Below are 18,487 nucleotides of genomic sequence, written 5' to 3' on the forward strand. Positions count from 1 at the left end.
TAAACACACGATGATGGGTAATACAGGTTTCGGAACAATAATTTTATTCTTGATCACTAGAAAATGATCGCGTGACGTAGTTATCCTTGATATTGGTATAGGGCTTACACATCGTTGATGTTCTTTTATTGTAAAAACTGTTAAGATTGCTTTGAAAACCATGTCTAGTTTTACGTATGATATAAGCTACCATCGCGCCTTAAAGTATTTTATAAATTTCTGTTTTTTTTTATTTTAGCTCACGTGAGCACGAAGTGCTCGTGGTGACCTTTTATGTTTATGATCTTTTGGGATCCGTCCGTCCGTCCAGAATTACATTCAAGAACATCTCCTAATTCACAAGGGAAATGTCAACCATATTTCACAGGAACATTGCTTGAATGGTCCGGTTTCGTGTTTCCTCAAATCTAGGTCATCCTTTTAGAATTCTTGTTGTCATGGCAATCGGAGGGAAAAGCTGATGTTAGGTGGGAATTATTTCCACAGTGTTCTTTAGATAACCCTCTCCCAGATTCTTCCAAGCCATATTGACATAGTTGTAAGGGGACGGGACAAGTTTTCTCTATATGGCTATGCTGATGTTTTATTGGACCGATATCAAAATAATTCACTGAAATGTCCCCTGTTTGACCCTCTGCTAAATTCTTTTTAGCCATGTCGATTTGTGAAAAAAAAACAAAAAAAAAACATGTGCCTAGTTTTCTCTACACGGCTTTATTGAAAACGTAAAAGTCTCTTGAAACCGCTGGCCCGACTTCAAAGTAGTTTTACACAATGTTCCTTTTGGTGACCCTCTTACAATTAAATTTAAGTGGCCAACTAAATATTTTAAAAATACTTAATGAGGCAGACATGTTGATATTTAAACTGTTAACCTCGCGGACCACATTCACTACCTGGTCAGTTTTGTTGCTGACCTATTATTTATAAACGCTCTTGGTCTGTACATTGGTCCATGCTGCTTTAGGTATAATACATGATGACACGGGAATTTAACCTGACTAAAACTTTTAAAATTGTTTTTATATTTTTATCATATAATCTTCCTATCCGAGCATATTGTTACTTCGGTGTTGTTGTTTTTTTTTCTGTAAAGAAACAGCACTGTACTAGTTTTGATTTGAAAGTGTCTTATAAAATCAATGATCGAGTATCTTTCATATAGATAATTATGCTGATGGTATATAAGCAAACATGTTTGATGAAGCAGCTTGTAAAAATTTCTAGATCAGTATCCTATATACTAATAATTTAGTACATGTAGTTCCGGATAAAAACGAACAATTTCCTGCATGTCCAGTTGTCCGCACTTAACTAGGACACACTGAATGTCATCTCGTTTTGCCCCTTCATATCACCTATGGTTTCTGGGAACATGTCAACAAACATTCGCCATTTTGCAACGAAAACATTTTTTTTCGCTTAGACTACCGATGAATACTCTATGTCCTACCCACTCTGTTTAACGTCAACCGAATTCGCCAGTTGCGTAAATTTGTTTGTCCGTCTGTTAATCGAAATGTACACCTTTGTATACGTATAAGTGGTATTGCATCGTTTTTTTAAAACGTTTATGTGTATTTTATAACTTCTTAAAACTGTGATTGGTAGTAAAATGAGTTAATTTCTTGAAAGTTTGATACGTTTTAAAGTACATGTTGATTTTTTTTTAATTTATAAAAGTACTTTTAATAGTTTATGAAATACTGGACAATATAAGCTGTTTTTTTTTTAATTTATAAAAGTACTTTGAATAGTTTAAGATAAGCTGGTATAGTGCTACATGTATTTACTACTTAATATTTCAGGATTACCTGGAGAGATGTACATGAGAATGCTGAAGATGATGATTTTACCTTTAATCATCTCTACTGTTATCACAGGTAGGGTCTACAGTAAAATACGATATACTGGTACAAATAGTCTGGCTATCGACTAGATAATCTTTTTTTTTTTATTTTTGGTTATCACCTGTGAACAAAACACGGGGTCGGAACACAGACTTTGGTAGAAAATGTATTCTATTTATGATACCTTGTGGCATACTATAAAGGAGTACAAAATAAAGTGGGAAAAGACAAAACGACAACCCGACAGCACAATAATCACGTTCAACGCATTAAAGTAACTTAATTCAAGTTAAATGAACAAGGACACTTTTAAACCCCTAATTTCTTCTTTGAATTGAAAGTGTTTTATTTAAATTCGTAGTTATAAATTTTCTGTATCTTTTTTCCAGTTCAAATAGCTTTGTACATTAACTAACATGGAATGTGTTAAGGGCATTTTATCCGACCATCTATCAACCTTTTTTATCTTTTAACATGGATGACAATTAATGTATATATTTTTTGTGAATTATTGTCCACTTTTTAATAGTCACCATATTTGGATGTAAATCGTGTTGTTTCGCCACCATATTTGGGAAAACTGGTTCAATGTATGCATGTAATGTGTTTGGATAAATATTTATGGTGAACGGTGCACGAAGAGTTCACAGGAAAATCCCCGTGACATCAACTTCTTTTCTTTCTCATTTATTTTTTTTTTATATTTAGAAGTATTTTGCTTCGTAAGCGGAAATTCTTCACTTGAATATAAAAGCAAACTATGATAAAGACAACATCGTTAAATAGGGTCAGGTTTAATACTTACATTTGAATCTGCTGACAGTCTGCTGCAACATGTTTGAAATTCGAGCTCTGGGTTGGCGCGTGGACAGGAAAGATAGTATATTGGCGTCAATTATGACGTCAGATTGCCGCTTGACGTCCAGTTTAATGCTACCCGGATAAATGAAACCCAGCATTCTTTCTCTGATGTTTAATTGTTTAATAATGCAGGAATAATAAATGAATTACGGCAGAAACGCTACAAAACATTGTTGCCTTAAAATGGCGTTATTGACTTCATGACGTTACCTCGCAAACTTAATAGCTTTTCTCTTGAAAGGACGTAATTCTGAGCATTTGTTTTTCGCTCACCTGAGCCAAAGGCTCATGGTGAGCTTTTGTGACCGCTCAATGTCCGTCGTGCGTCGTGTGTGGTGTGTCCATCAACATTTTCTAAAAAAAACTTCTTCTTCAAAACCACTGGGCAGAATTACACCAAACTTCACGGAAATGATCCTTGGGGGTCCCCTTTCAAAATTATTCAAAGAATTCAATTCCATGCAGAACTCTGGTTGCCATGGCAATTGAAAGGAAAAACTTTAAAAATCTTCTTGTCCAAAACCGCTAGACGTAGAAGCTTGATATTTGGCATGTGACATCATCTTATGGTCCTCTATCAATTTTTTTCAAATTGTGCCCCTGGGGTGAAAAGAGGCCCCGCCCCGGGGGTCACAAGTTTTACTTAGACTTATATAGGAAAAAACTTTAAAAATCTTCTTGTCTAAAACCACAAGACCTAGACCTTTGATATTTGGTGTGTAGCATTGCCTTGTGGTCCTCTACCAAAATTGTTCAAATTATTAGCCTTGGGTGAAAAGAGGCCCCGCCCCGGGGGTCACAAGTTTTACTTAGACTTATGTAGGAAAAAACTTTTAAAAATCTTCTTGTCTGAAACTGCCAGGCCTAGGCTTTTGATATTTGGTGTGTTGCATTGCCTTGTGGTCCTCTACCAAAATTGTTCAAATTGTTACCCTAGGGTGAAAAAAGGCCCTGCCCCGGGGGTCCCAAGTTTAACATAGACTTATATAGGGAAAAAATAAAATCTTCTTGTCTGAAAGTTCAAGGCCTAGGCCTTTGATATTTGGTATGTATCATTGCCTAGTAGACCTCTAACAGGATTGTTCAAATTATTCCCCTGGGGTGAAAAGAGGCCCAACCTTGGTGGCCACTTGTTATATGAGTTATATAGGAAAATATATTTAAGAAAATATCGGATCATATTTCCTAGACTGTTTAATTACATTTATCTGATGTACCCAAGTGACTACGTATTACCTTACTGTGACCTTGACCTACTGATCTACTTTCTTGGTTTTTGAGATACAGCCTTGAAATTTGGATGACATGTACAGTTTTGCGTACCAATATTAAAACTGACTTTCAGTGACCATGAATGTGACCTACTGACCTACTTTCTAATATTTTAGCATCAGTTTGCCATTTGAAACATGTGGCTCATATTACTCAGGTGAGCAATTGATGGTCATCATGACTGTCTTGTTTATTTTACCTATTTTTAAACAACCATTCGTCTTTGATAATATGGTACTTAAACCCCAGGGCTCAGTATAAAAGGAATGGCTCCACCCACAAAATGTCAATCATTGAAAATTCAAAAACCATTCAGACATCCTTCAGTTTTTGATATTTTTTTCTAAATAACTCAATTAAGAATGAAAATTATTAAATATATTTTCCCTCATCAATTCTCTAAGTTCTAATCTTTTTAATGATATTAAATTAAAGGTATACAAAGATATCTCATAGGAGTTATTTTGCTTGCAAAATAACAAGAATTTGAAAATTTGACAGTTGAAATTTGAAATCTGAACTCTGACATTGGTCATGTGATAAAGCAGAGCAGTCAGCAGGAAAATGTAAACACACAGGTCAGGTCAGGTCAGGTAACAATCTCAATAGTGATTTCTTGAGTTAAATTACAGCTACCATGGAAACGAATCCCTTGAACTATATAACTAAATGTAAAATCCAAACGTGTTGACACTGGTCTATTTAAGTAACACAACTTCAGCTTTTTATCTGCATTTCAACACTACCCATGTGAATAATATTTGCAAGCACAATGATCACGCCATGTACCCGGATAATCTTAACTCTGTTCAGCGACCCTAACTCAGTGCCAACATGGCGGATGTAAAGCCGATACAACTTTGTTTTCTGTGTAATTACGATGTATAAAGGAATTTTCTGTTGATATATCTATCTCCATTGATCAAGTATATATTTATTTCAAAATGTATCATGTTAAATATATCAATCCTTGTGGTTTCAGGTGGAAAAACGACGAACAAGGCAACTTTTTCAATGAAAACTTTTACAAAAAATCTTTAAAAATACTTCTATGCTTTTGATGCCTCGACTATTTTGTTGTTTGAAAGCAAAGATATATTGTTTTATAGGCCCGTTTACCCTATGTTGTTAACCCACTACATGTTGACATAAAACATGTTCAAATTTACTGACAGCGAGAAAAGGGATAAAAACCTAACTTTGATTTGATAAAAACCGAACTCAGTTTACATGAGGAATGGATAAAAACTTAACTTACACGAAATTGCGTGACGGATAAACACCTAACTGACTAGTGTTCTATAGAAATGAATGAGTTGACATGTACATGGTCTGATTATTGTAAACATTACTTTATAGGCGGTATTGTCTTCAAACTTTGTCATTAATTTTACAAGATGTTATATGTATGCCCACTACAGTCAAATATTTTTTCACAATTTTGACATTATGCAAATAGCAATGTTTGGAAAAATCTGGATAAACCCTAAAAAATAACTCAGTATAAAAGTCAAAATTATTATATTTATATAAGAAATTATTTAATACCACCGATGTTCGAAGTTCTGTAGTCCCCAGCCCTCTCTCCCTCCATCTCTCTCTCTCTCACACGCACACACACACACTGTTTCAGAAAAATTGTGTTTGTTTCAAATCTTGTATATCGTATAGTGTAAGAGATTTTTATAGAGGTGCTAATGGACTATTTTTGATATTGTTTAAATTGGATTAGATTTATGATAAATTATTAAATATGATATTTTTCAGACGGTAAATAAGGAAGAAAAGTGTGTGTGTGCGTGTGCGTGTGCGTGTGCGTGTGCGTAAAAGCTGCCAACTGGGTAATTTCGTATGAATACACACCAACGTACTGGGGATACGCCCCGGACCGGGGAATTCCCCAGTTCATTTTAACAATACCACGTTATTCCTGACCTTCAAATTAGTCATCTCTCGAAATTTGAGCTTATTCTGAGCGATAGAAATTTATTCCCCGGTACGCCGGTTCTGGTCATACCCATATCTCACACACAAACAGAATTTTACAACTGTGTATCTTTCCCCATTTACTGCAGTTCCCCAGTTTACCTGTATACAACTCGTAGTACATACACACAAAGGTTTAAAATATATTCACTAATTTTACATATGTTTTCATCATTATAAGCTCATGAGTGAAAAGATTATGTTGATTAATTCATCAATATTATTACCAATTAAATATCTTTTAACGTTCATAAGACAGTATTATATATTTATTATGTTACCGCATATCTTTTCTGGCTTATTGTGTTATGCGCTTTTATTTCTATATTAATAACTTGATTTGACAATGTTAATGTGAAACTGAGAATATTATAATATACAGGAACACTACTCAAAATATATATATTCTATATATTATACATTTTATGTATATTCATCGCATTTAACAAACTTTCAACTTAATAATAATCTTATTAATGTTAAACTGAGAATATTATAATATACAGGAACACTACTCAAAATATACATTTTATATATACATTTTATGTATATTCATCGCATTTAACTAAGTAAACTTTAAACTTCAAGCGCGGTGCTGAAATATACTAATTCCTTTTGAATTACCGTGCTGCATTTGAAAAAATAAATGTAGTATTACCTCCAAAGATGTTCATATGATCAGCTCATAATGCAATTACCTATGTAAATTCAACAGTAATTAATACAGCAAAGCCAGAGAATTTTAATACAGTTTCATTATTTGGAAAAATAAAACAACAACATTTGTACATTACCTGATTCATATTATTTACTACACATCAAAGAAAAGCATAAGAGGATCTGACTCCAGTACGTTTAAAATACTGAAAATTAAAAAACCTATATCATACATTATTATTCAACTTACAATATTACACACTGTATTAGATCAATTGTGCAAACATCATATGAAACAGACAGAGCTAATACAAAACATAACTGAGCCAATATGAGAAAAACAGGGCCAATACGAAAAAACAGGGCCAATACGGAATTCAAGCATTTTGATTGGTTCAAAAGAGAGGGCCAATACGGAGAAGCCACTTCCGTTTGATTTTTAAATGACGCCATTTTGTTTTACATCAGAGTAATAGATTACATTTTTTTTTCACATTTTGATAAAAAAAAGTCATCCAACATGTTTGAATTTAATAACCAAGTATGACTGAGCGGGATGTACGTCTTCGGAGATTACAACGGTACTTTCGCTTATTCGGTATTGTGTAAAATGCAAGTGTTTCCTGTCAGAAATTCTAGCAGTTGTCAAGGAAAATAATAAGAAAATATGGAAACTCAGATTAATTAAAAGGATGAGACTTATCTTTAACAGACATTTTGATAGTGTGGACTATTTGTGCAATGATAAATAGCGATTCAAGTGCTGGAAAGTGGATGAATAAATTGGCGAACAAGAGTGTCAGTTGTGAACTGCAAACAATTTCGGATAAGAATTAAACGAGGCATGGGACTATATAATATGTGCTTGATTGGTTGTATTATCTTGATCAACACATATGTGTATAATTTTGTGTCTCGTTGCTTGCAGCCTAAAAGGAAACGACTTTTAAAGCAGTTTTTATCACAGTTCAAATGGTATGGTACTCGCTAAAGAAAATAAATAGGAATTCCAAAAAATAAGGTATGTTCTAGTTACTCTTGATTTTGTCGCATTAAAAGTATCTTTCAAAATTATTCTCAAGTACCTACATACAACTCATTCTGTTTTACTGGCGAAAATGATCATGATTTCTAAAATACGTCTAAACTGTAAACAACTTGTCAAAGAATGACACGATTTTTCACCTGAACGTGCATAGCTGTCATAAGGTAACTCACAGAGTTCTTATACTGTTACCGCCAACAGTTGAAAATTGAATAATAATATTATCATTAATCAAGCGATTTCATATTGGCCTAGTTATTTGTCCTCGGGCAGTCGTATTGGCCCTCGGCCTACGGCCTCGGGCCAATACGACTACCCTTGGACAAATAACAAGGCCAATATGAAATTGCTTGATTAATAACATTATAGTACCTAACTCATGTAATTATATTAACACAGGATTTTCATGCTATTTTCGCGCTGATTTTGTTCAGCAATCGCAATGTGTTGAAATATATGATGTAAAAATGTTTCAACAAAGCATATAGGCTCATATACATGTCAGAAATTATTTTATTGTACGATGATTCTAGATAGGCATAAGTATAGATATGGCATACAGTTATCTGAACGAGATTTTGTTTTTGTTTTAACGGTTAAATCTGATCAAAACTGCGTTTTAAGAAATTTTGTTTAATGGAAGGGAATAAAAAAAAGATATAATAGCTTCACGCTCAGCCTTTGATATCATAGAAATATGTTATAATTGTACTTAAGTGTATGAAATTATCAACTATTATCCCATAGAAAATATAATTCAATAGAAATCCATTCATTACACCTAGTTAAATATTACGCTATTGACACCGGTACAAGGCATACGATATTACAGTATTTGACAATCAATTCACAGTGAGATAAATATGCTCCTTCTATATAATTGGTGATTTAATATTTTCAATGCGTAATACGTAACTAAACTGTATGTATGATATTTCGAAAGACCTTAAACAACATTTTTAAAAATCATCAAAACAAGATTTCAGTGTAATACTTGGTTTTAGATGTCGTTTAGATAATATTATATCAACAATCCCGCTACGTTTATATACTTGTTTTATGATTCAGTATTTTTGGTACGAAATCTGCCCAATGCTAATATTAAAGCCTGAAATTTTCATAGTTTCGCACTTCGCCGTTGTGATCTCGTGCTTCGTCTTTCACGCTTCTTTGTCATGGGAAGGCGATACCCGAAGCGCGAGATCAAAATGACAAAGCACGAAAATAGTAAAATAATACATTTTATATAAAAGATTTAGAACGAATAAGGTTTTCGTGCAATGTTAAGCTTCAAATACACGCCAAAATGCACCATTTGTGGTTCTCAGATGAAAAGAAATCATGGTGAGGATACCAAGACCCCTACGCATTACCTCTGCGTACTATGAAGAATGCCCTGGCTACCACTTATAGGAACCACTTATATGTTTTGATTCTTAATACTATTTTAATGTACCTACAATCACATTCGGTAATAACTGTCTTTGGAACGAATAGTATTCTTCTGCAAAGGGTAGAATGTTCGTTCACAATATTGCGTCTGTAAATCGGTTCTTTGATTTTGAAGGAGAAATTGTCTGCTTAGCAATTTAGTTAAAATATAAGTGGGGACTATAGTATACAATATTCACTTAATATCGAAGTTCAACCGCTTTTGTAAGTAATGCTTTTGATTGAAATAAAAAGTTGATATAACCAGATACATTTTTTGTGATATATTGTGTTTCTGCATCATGTATCTGGCTTGTTCTTCGATCGTTTTATGTCTTCTTAAAACAGTAATTTTAATGTAAACATTTGACATAGGCAACTTTAGTTGAATTTTGAAAGGATTGACGCACCGCTTACAAACAGAATATAGAATTTCTCCGATTGCTGACCGCCTCTGTGATTGGGTGGTTAGGGTCGCTGATTTAAAATCACCATAAGCTCTCACTGATTAAGGGGCATTGGTTCGAGTCCTGCTCCCGACCATTTTTCCTTTTTGTAAGAAAGCTGTCAGTTTCTTACGGAGGATGGGAGACTATTACTGGATGTTCCCAGGAACTATTGTTGAGTAAAGTGACCGCCTGACATAACTGAATACTAAAACGAGCATTAAACCCGTCAAATCAAATCAAATTCCTCGATTGACTTTACTCATATACACGTTATGCAACAAGTGATTCCGCATATATTAGTTTAATAGCTAGTTCCTCGTTTCAACTATACACATGCACCCGTTTAGTTATACACTTGTACCTCATTTAGTCTTTACACTAATTTCCCGTTTTGTTGAAACACACAATTCCACATTTCGTCTATACACAAACACCCGGTTTGTTATACACTCACCTCAGTTGGTTTAAACACAAAATGCCCCGTTTTGAATGTGAAAAATCTCATTGCTTAACTATTGAAGATAGCTTTAATCTAAAGCCTCGGATAATTTAAAGATGATCAGAATAAGAGTTGATAGAAATATGAAAACTGTAGGTGCAGTAATAAAGAAGTTCCCACTTAGTAGGTTTATAACTTACATCCCCGATTGGTAACGTTTACATGTATGTGTGTGTGTGTGTGTGTGTGTGTGTGGTGTGGTTGGGGGAGCGATGCATGAACTGATGGGACAGGGGTGTGGGTATCCTTACATTTTTCATTTGTTCACGGACACTTAAAAATCCACTTGTCTATAGTCAAATTTCACTAGCTCTGATTTGTAATATTAAACCTTCATGAAAGCGCAAATAGACTGGAGATCGAGGTCTTTATTTAGGACAATAAAATAGAAAAGCATATCACATAAATGTGGTAAAAAATAAGCTGTTGAAATATTTGCCTTTTAACGTTTATAAAAGTCTGAAATCGCGTAAGCAGTGTTCGGGATCTTTTGGGGTCATGCCCGAAACACTGCCCACGCAATGGCGCAAAGCCATATGAATTCAGAGGAAGACTCTTTAAAACGTTCCGACTTATTTTAGTCATGCTTGCGATCTCTGTGTGCTTTTGAATTTAATTTGGCCGACTACTGGCTCAAATATTCCTTTGACAGTGACTTATTGTCTCAGCAGTAGGAATTCTACTTACAAACTTGTCATAATACTTTTTTTTAAGTTGTTTACGTTTCTGATGTCTTTAAATGTCCTTTTAGTTCTCTGTGTGTAACCCTTGTTTTCCTTTTTTAGTAATAGTTACAGAATGCTATATGCTGATGATGCAAATATTTTTCTTCAGCTACTTTAAGTAGTTCTTCTGTTCCCTTTAGCATGTATATGATTTCTTCTTTTATGTTGTTTTTTTAAATGCATGTTGTAAAATGTGACTCTTCTTATTTTTGTGTAGTGTCAGCTAATATTTTTTTTTATGTTGCTTTAAAGTGCTAAATATGTATGTGGTAAATTACTTTTTCCTTATATTTGCAAGTACCTATGTGCTATTTTGTTTTAACGCGCTGTAACATGTATGTGCTAATTTGTGATTTGTTTCTTATCTACTTTGAGCCAGATGCTTTATTTGCTTTAATGTGCTTTAACATATTTGCATTTTATTACAGCTGTTTTACTTATGTTGAGCTTATTTACATGTGTTTGTCGGAAAATCTAAATCTTCTCTGATATTTTATCATAGTCACCAAGTTACAGTGTGCGCGAGACCTAGTCAAAGAACCCATTATCTTTATCACCTCCATACACTTGAAGCAACACACAATCTTAATGCAGGCCTCCTAGCAGGCCTGAACAAAAATAAAGGGTTTTATAAAGGCTCCAATCTATGGAAATAAAGGCCTTTTAGTGTAAAATATTAAAAAATAAAGAGTAAATAAAGGCTATTTTTGTTGGAATTCTCGTTGAAAACACCCATGGTCTGGTAAACACTACTGCAAACATCTACATGTATGTGGTCTGGTGAACACAACAGCATTCTGAAAAACTCAAGATGAAAGATATACTAGCAGTATCCTAATAACAACACTTAAAAGGGGGGAAGAAATACAGTAGTACAACCATTACTTGCTTTAAACTGGCATGGCAAGCAGTCTGAACAAAAATATAGGTTTTGAGTGAAAATTACAGGCTATTTGGCCGTTTTAAAGGTTTTTTTTCAGAAGATTTAAAGGTTTTAAAGGTTTGCTCTGAAATTAAAGGTTTTTAAAGGTTTTAAAGGTTTCACTAGGAGGCCTGTTAATGATATTTTATGTTTTCTCATTTTATACCTGAAAAAGTATGCTTGTCCGCGGACACACAGAATGAAAAATGCACTTGTCCGCCGGCAAAAAATCACGAGTCGGATAAGTTGGACATAGGAATCCCATATCCCTGCAGGGGTGGGTAGATCAAAGAACTTCGAGCATTAACAGTCCATAAAAAAGCACAGACGAACAGCCGTTTTCGTTTGGTTAGGTGTTTATCCATTCTAAGTTTGTATTTATCCAGCACTGTTTCCTATACCAGTTAGGAATTATCCCCAAATTTAAACCTACCTCATAATCAATACAATTTTTAAGCCATAAAAATCAATTTCAAACTTTGATACTGTTAAACATTGTCAAAGAGATATTTATGGAACTAATACATTTAATAAGTAAGGTCTTACTGCAATTTCTGGTACTTTAAAACAGTTAGAAACATAAAACATGTTCATTTTGAAGACATTTTTGAGTACATTTTAATGAATTCTAGCCACATAATGTGACATTTCGATTGAAATATTTAGTACACAAAACATGTTATCAATACAGGATATTATGACTATCAAAAGTTTTACGCTAACATTGCATACTCACATAAAAACATGAAAAAAGACAAGGAAATTAACTACATACACCATCTTTCTGTCAGCCATGTTGGCACTGAGTTAGGGTCGCTGAACAGAGTTAAGATTATCCGGGTACATGGCGTGATGATTTTCCATAAAAAATGTCAGATGAGGAGTACTGCTGTAAGTATTGTGCTAATAACATTACCCAAATATTCTGTGTTGGCCACAAACATAGGTGTATATAAAAATGAGAGGAAAACACGAGCCCCGCGACGTATACATTTTAAGCTCATTTTAGAAAGCTAACGCGCATACTAATACAATTATCAAATACACAGACTTCTACAAATAACATAATAATATTAATATCGCATACCTTTAGAGTATTCAAACCTGAATAAAAATTGTACTTGAGGGGAACTGGATATTGTAGCAGCTAAAACATTAATTACACGAAATGCAATAAATTGCTCGGGTTCAACTAACTTGAATTTAGCCTGATATCAAGGTATACTTCCTCCTAAATGAACATGTAAGAACATGAACATGTAAGAAGGAAAACAATAAAGGACTTCTTGTTGTTCATCGTTCAGATGATAATTCTCTCGTGGTTCAATTCCTGCACTTCTTAATTAACTCACTTTGCTGTTTATTTTTTTCCAGGTACCGCAGCCTTAAATCCGAAATCTCAGGGGCGTATCAGTGTGGTATCCGTGACCTTCATTGCCATAGCCAATACCATCCCACCAATTATAGGCGCTGTGGTCGTTCTCTTATTAAATCCAGGTATGTAGCTAAAAAGGGTCATTTTAATAAATAACTATCATTTTTGTGACCCCCGCCATTCTTTTAGTGGTAGCTGGATGTTGCTAATACATGAGTTGCTCATGACCGTCGTCCTTTCAAGCAGTCCGTCCGTCCGAATGAATCTATGTCGCATGTATCTCAGAATCTATTCGAATTTAACTTTACAGGATTGTCGTTCCGTATGTGAAGTTTTGCACCTGTTGTTGTAACTGCCATGGGATTTCACACGGTGTTATGGCCGTTGACTGTCAAAAATATGAATAATAGGCCCTAAAAGTTAAATTGTGTCTCATGTATCTCAAGAAAAGTAGCTGACCTAGGATTATGAAACATTATAGGAATACTATTCAGGGTTATAGCCATTGGCTTAGTCAAAAAGAAAAAAAAATAATATGTAAAAACGTCGATAACACAATGTCATGTGCATTCCATGACATTTTGTGTGTACAGAATTTCCTTTCATCATAACAGTTCAATTTTTCATTACACTGAAATTCCTTATGGACTGGCTGCAGTATCATTGATTATTCATTTCAACGAGTTCCTCGTAAAATAATTTCTTTGTTTTTGTTATCTTTATCATTATCATTATTTTTCCGGCCGTAGGCCGGTTACTTGCTATAAATATATCTGGGACGATGCCGTTAAAACTGTACATTTTGATTGGTGGACGAAAAATTCCACAGGTTTTCGAATGGAATAGATAATATTTTCTTAAGGGGTGTGCAGGTGCTCTGAGCTCACGGTGTATGAACAATCCTATATTGTTGGTACAAAAGTCGCATTTTCAACTCACTGGTGCGTACAAGCACCTAACTTTTCCTATTAGTCTTGGATAAACAAGGTAAGTCGGAAGTGTAGTGACCTTATTTATCATCCCTTTATTCTTAAATTCGTCTTTATTTCATAACTTGGATGATGTTACGGAACAAATCGAAGACATAAAAATGCAATCGGCACAGTATTTTGCCAAATTTTGTATTCGATGTATGAAATAAAATGTGTTTTCAGTTTCATGTCATAGTAGAGGAAGGTGACATATGTGTTGAAAATGCATTTTAAATACGAATCCTGGTATTTTGGTATGGTTCGGATGTTTAATTATATAGTGTTTAATATTAAAATACTGTTTACACATGTAAATAGCGGAAATAACTTCTCGCAAATGCAAAAATCTTGCAATATTTAGTTTTTAGTAAGTCCACTATATTTTTTGTATAATGGCACCTATATTAATTTATGTCACAAATATTTCGTCCCAGAGCTTAGGAAACATTAATTCTGGGAGGTATTTTGTGAGAGGTGTCTGTTTCTGGCTGAAAAAAATCCTTCCTTTATCCTTCGGCATATAGACCTGGGCTTAATTGTAAAAAACATACGCGTGCCAGTTATTAATCTTTGTATACGGCTTTGTTTATTATAGTTTCGACCTATCAAAAGGGCCTATGAGACACCTTTTTCTCTGTGCACATTACCTCCCAAATCCTATCCTTGCAGGCCAGGTTGCCTCGGATTCGAACTCCCGTTCCGAAGGCGGACGCTAGGCCAACGGAGACGCAAACTTTGTAGGTGTGTTCTTTGGATGTATCTTAGTAAATGTAGATGTAGCAACCAACGAGATATCTCTCTCTCTCTCTCTCTCTCTCTCTCTCTCTCTCTCTCTGTCTATCTATCTTGATTCGCAATCAAGTATAAATAAATAAATAATACAATGTTGTATTTTCAGTTGAATTAGCATATATTATACACATTTTCATGATCAAATTGATTAACTTAATAATCCTTTTACCGATCTACATACATGCTGTTTTACATAAAGCAGTGGCTAGGTTTACGGTACCGTAATCCTAGTTTCCCATTCTAGGAGTACGGAAGTTCCATATCACTAGATAAACCTACATACTGAGAAATTTTCCTCACTTATCAGGGGAAGGAAGTGTGCAAATACTACGATTAAGTCATTTTCGCTGTTAACGTTTTCTCCCCTGGTGAGCAAAAAGCGATAGCGCTTTGAGATCTCTTATCTCAAACAGTGACCATGTAACTAGACATCATCTCTTACAGGCTTGATTGTCTATACATTCAATGAATATAAATAAATAGCATTTTTTATTCAGAATGTGCATGTTGTGACTGACATTTTTTTTAAACAAAAAATTTAGCAATTTTCTGTTCTTTGCACGGGACAATGGATACTTTTTCGCACCTATTAATACACAAGTGTTTAATTAGAAATTTATTCGTTATACATTGTATTGATTTCTGATCTGAAATTTTAATCCAACGAAAGTATCTAAACTGTACCAGAGGAAAACATTTCAATACGATATAGTGTTATATTTTATGTTTTGTGATAGTATTTATTATCAGATCAGAAACCAGATTAACTTGAATAATTGATGTATTCCTCAGACTGAATAACAAGGATAGATCTATCAAGTTCACCAAATTTATTCAATAATTTCATTGCACATCTTTTAATAATATCAAGTATTGCTATTCAAACAAATCAAAGCATACACGTATATGATATATGGATGAATGGCCATACTCTGTTGTAAATGTATGCAGCTATGATAAAACATAGAGTCCTTATGAAACTTGATAATATTAAAACAGGTACATTATATACAATATCAACACATCTGTTTATAATATATCACCTCCAACACCATTTCCCTTATGTTCAGAGTCCTTATCTCTGCTTCATCTTAACACATCCTTATCAATACGCATCAGTGTAGCTTTGCGTAATAACTCTATCAGCTTATATTGTGTTTTCTAATTTTTCTGGCGGGTTTTTCATTTTCTTTTTCAAATTTCTTATGTGCACTCTGAATGTAAAACTGAATTCTTCTTTTTTTTGCTTGATGATCTACTTCGCTGTATATATAGAATTTTATCATGTCTTTAATATTGATTTGTGTACTTTGATGAGACTTTAATAAACAATAAAACCTATATTATACGTAATTATATTTGCAGTATAACATAATATTTGCAGTTTAACATATTTGAGAATTATTTTCTTTCCTTGTTACTTGTTATTTTTAATAAAAAGGTAAAACATGAAAAAAAACCCCAAAATGTTGGCCAAAATGAACAAAGGTGGTAATTATTAGGTGTCGATTCCTCCTTCATTATGAAAACACATGTGCATCGGTTCACTGTTAATTAATAATCTAATTAAGAGATAAACATCTTTTTGGCGTAAAACGGCACACACTAGAAAACTGTTATCAAATTAATTCTTTAAACGGCATTTAAGTTTAGTACTACATAATAATATAATTAAAGCCATTTAGATTTAATGTAAGAAAATTTCAGGCAATTTCGAAATAATGATTTTGCTGCTGATTTCACAGAGCATCAAAATCATAGCCAATATCTTGTAAATTTTCTTAATGTCATTTTTATTCTAATTCACTGATACAATCCGCTACTTTGACGTAAATCACGTGTTTAAATTCAAAAGCTTAATATATTAAACATCGGCACGTGTCACGATGTTATACCTTTTATTCGTACATGCCGTGATTAGGATGGCAACATACGTGTCACTTTAAATTTTAAACAACACAATTTAAATTCTGCGTACACTGATTTAAGGCACATGACCATAAAATCTATAATGCTAATATCTTGTCAATACAATACGCTGTCCCGTGCCACGAAGATACATGTATACAAGAAACAGGATGCTACTTGACCAAAATGACACTTTTAAAAATCTAAAATTCAAATTCAATTAATTTACTGAAACATCCAATCATTATGTCAAAATAGGTCATAATAAATAAATTGTATTATTATTTTGGTCATTACTATAATGCAACAACAGAGCTGCTTTCACTTTTATTTTCGAATTTTTAAACACATATCTCAGTATTTTCAAAGGAAAATGCCATGAAAAACTTTAAAAACTTTTAAAAGAACATTTGTCAGACGGAACGCACCCAAAAATCATGTTAAACTCTGTTATATAATTATACATGTATTCCTATTCCGATACGGCTCTATCTTATCGTAAAACTTAGCACGTTTTTGTCAATATACAGAAAGCGTTGAAACCCTGTTTTTAAAGGAATTTTGAAGCAAGAAAGAAATAACTTATTTTATAATAAAATATATATCTAGAATGTGCACGACGAGGACTTTCCAAATATATCCGGGATGGTATTTTAACTTTAACTTTTCCTTCAAAAATACTTAGTAAAAACAGGGTTATCGTGTAATTCTGCCAAATATGTATAGAGAATATATTGAATTTGAGAGACGTTTTTCAAACGAATTTTGAAGCAACCAAATATTGACTTATTTTGAAGGAAAATATACCAACGTAAAGGTATTGAATTGTTTTTTAAGGAAATATCCGGGATGGTATAATAGAATAAATAGAAATATGTAATTTATGACATTTTCTATGGTAAATGTATCATTTTCCTATATAAATCAATATAAGTATTGGAATAGGATTTATCAGTTGCGCTGTCTGATGGCTTATCAGAATATGTGCCGTAGATGTACTGATAAGATCGCCTAAGAGGAGAATTGTTGAACATGTGATGATAAGCTAATAGTACGGAAGTGTTATGAGCATGGAATATACGTTAAAATATGCTTAAAGTGAATTAAAATTTCCTTAATGAAAAAAGGTAATGACGAAAATCAAAACTGGCGTTTTATTTACTATCGTTTGAACTTTAATCATTCGAGAATGACGATATTTCCTCCATGCAATTAGTTGAATCCAAAATGGCGGCCAAATACAATGTAATTACGAAATCGACAGCAGACCTGTAACTCGCTATAAGTAAGTTTACAACAACAGAAATATATATTTACGTATACATTTCATGTCTCATATATACGTCCGTAATCCTAGCCTGTCCTCATAGATCTGCATTAAATCTCCCGCCCTGAGCGTACGCACGCATTGAATGCATATGTTAAACCTATGTTAAACGTAACCTTTACCTTTAGTCAGTATATTGTACACTCAATACGTGCGTACATCCAATAGTGGCGATTTAATGTTGGCGTGGGTTATCTAGAGATACGTATGGAACTTCGGTAATCATAGAATCGGTACCGTAACCCTAGCCTAAATGTAAACTTCTCATATAGCAATATACGCTATTTTTCAAACATGCACTATATGAACCCAGTATACATAACAAACAGGCTGTGTCACCAAAGGACGAGTATGCAGATACATTTCCCGGCCGAATCTCTCGCTTGAACACAAGCGTAGGTGGTACATATTACGGTA

At 33.7% G+C, this 18,487-nt stretch overlaps 1 protein-coding gene across 1 annotated transcript in view; it reads left to right on the forward strand.

The window, feature by feature from the left end:
* The window catches only part of LOC123536672 (excitatory amino acid transporter 3-like), a 50,243-nt gene that overhangs the window by 713 nt on the left and 31,043 nt on the right, over positions 1 to 18,487 (forward strand). Inside the window, exons 2-3 of the mRNA XM_045320017.2 lie at positions 1,809 to 1,883; positions 13,072 to 13,194. Coding sequence (XP_045175952.2) covers positions 1,809 to 1,883; positions 13,072 to 13,194 — 198 coding nt within the window. The remainder of the gene's footprint in view (positions 1 to 1,808; positions 1,884 to 13,071; positions 13,195 to 18,487) is intronic.

This window comes from Mercenaria mercenaria, chromosome 17, assembly GCF_021730395.1.
Source record: "Mercenaria mercenaria strain notata chromosome 17, MADL_Memer_1, whole genome shotgun sequence".
Taxonomy (NCBI): Eukaryota; Metazoa; Mollusca; class Bivalvia; order Venerida; family Veneridae; genus Mercenaria; species Mercenaria mercenaria.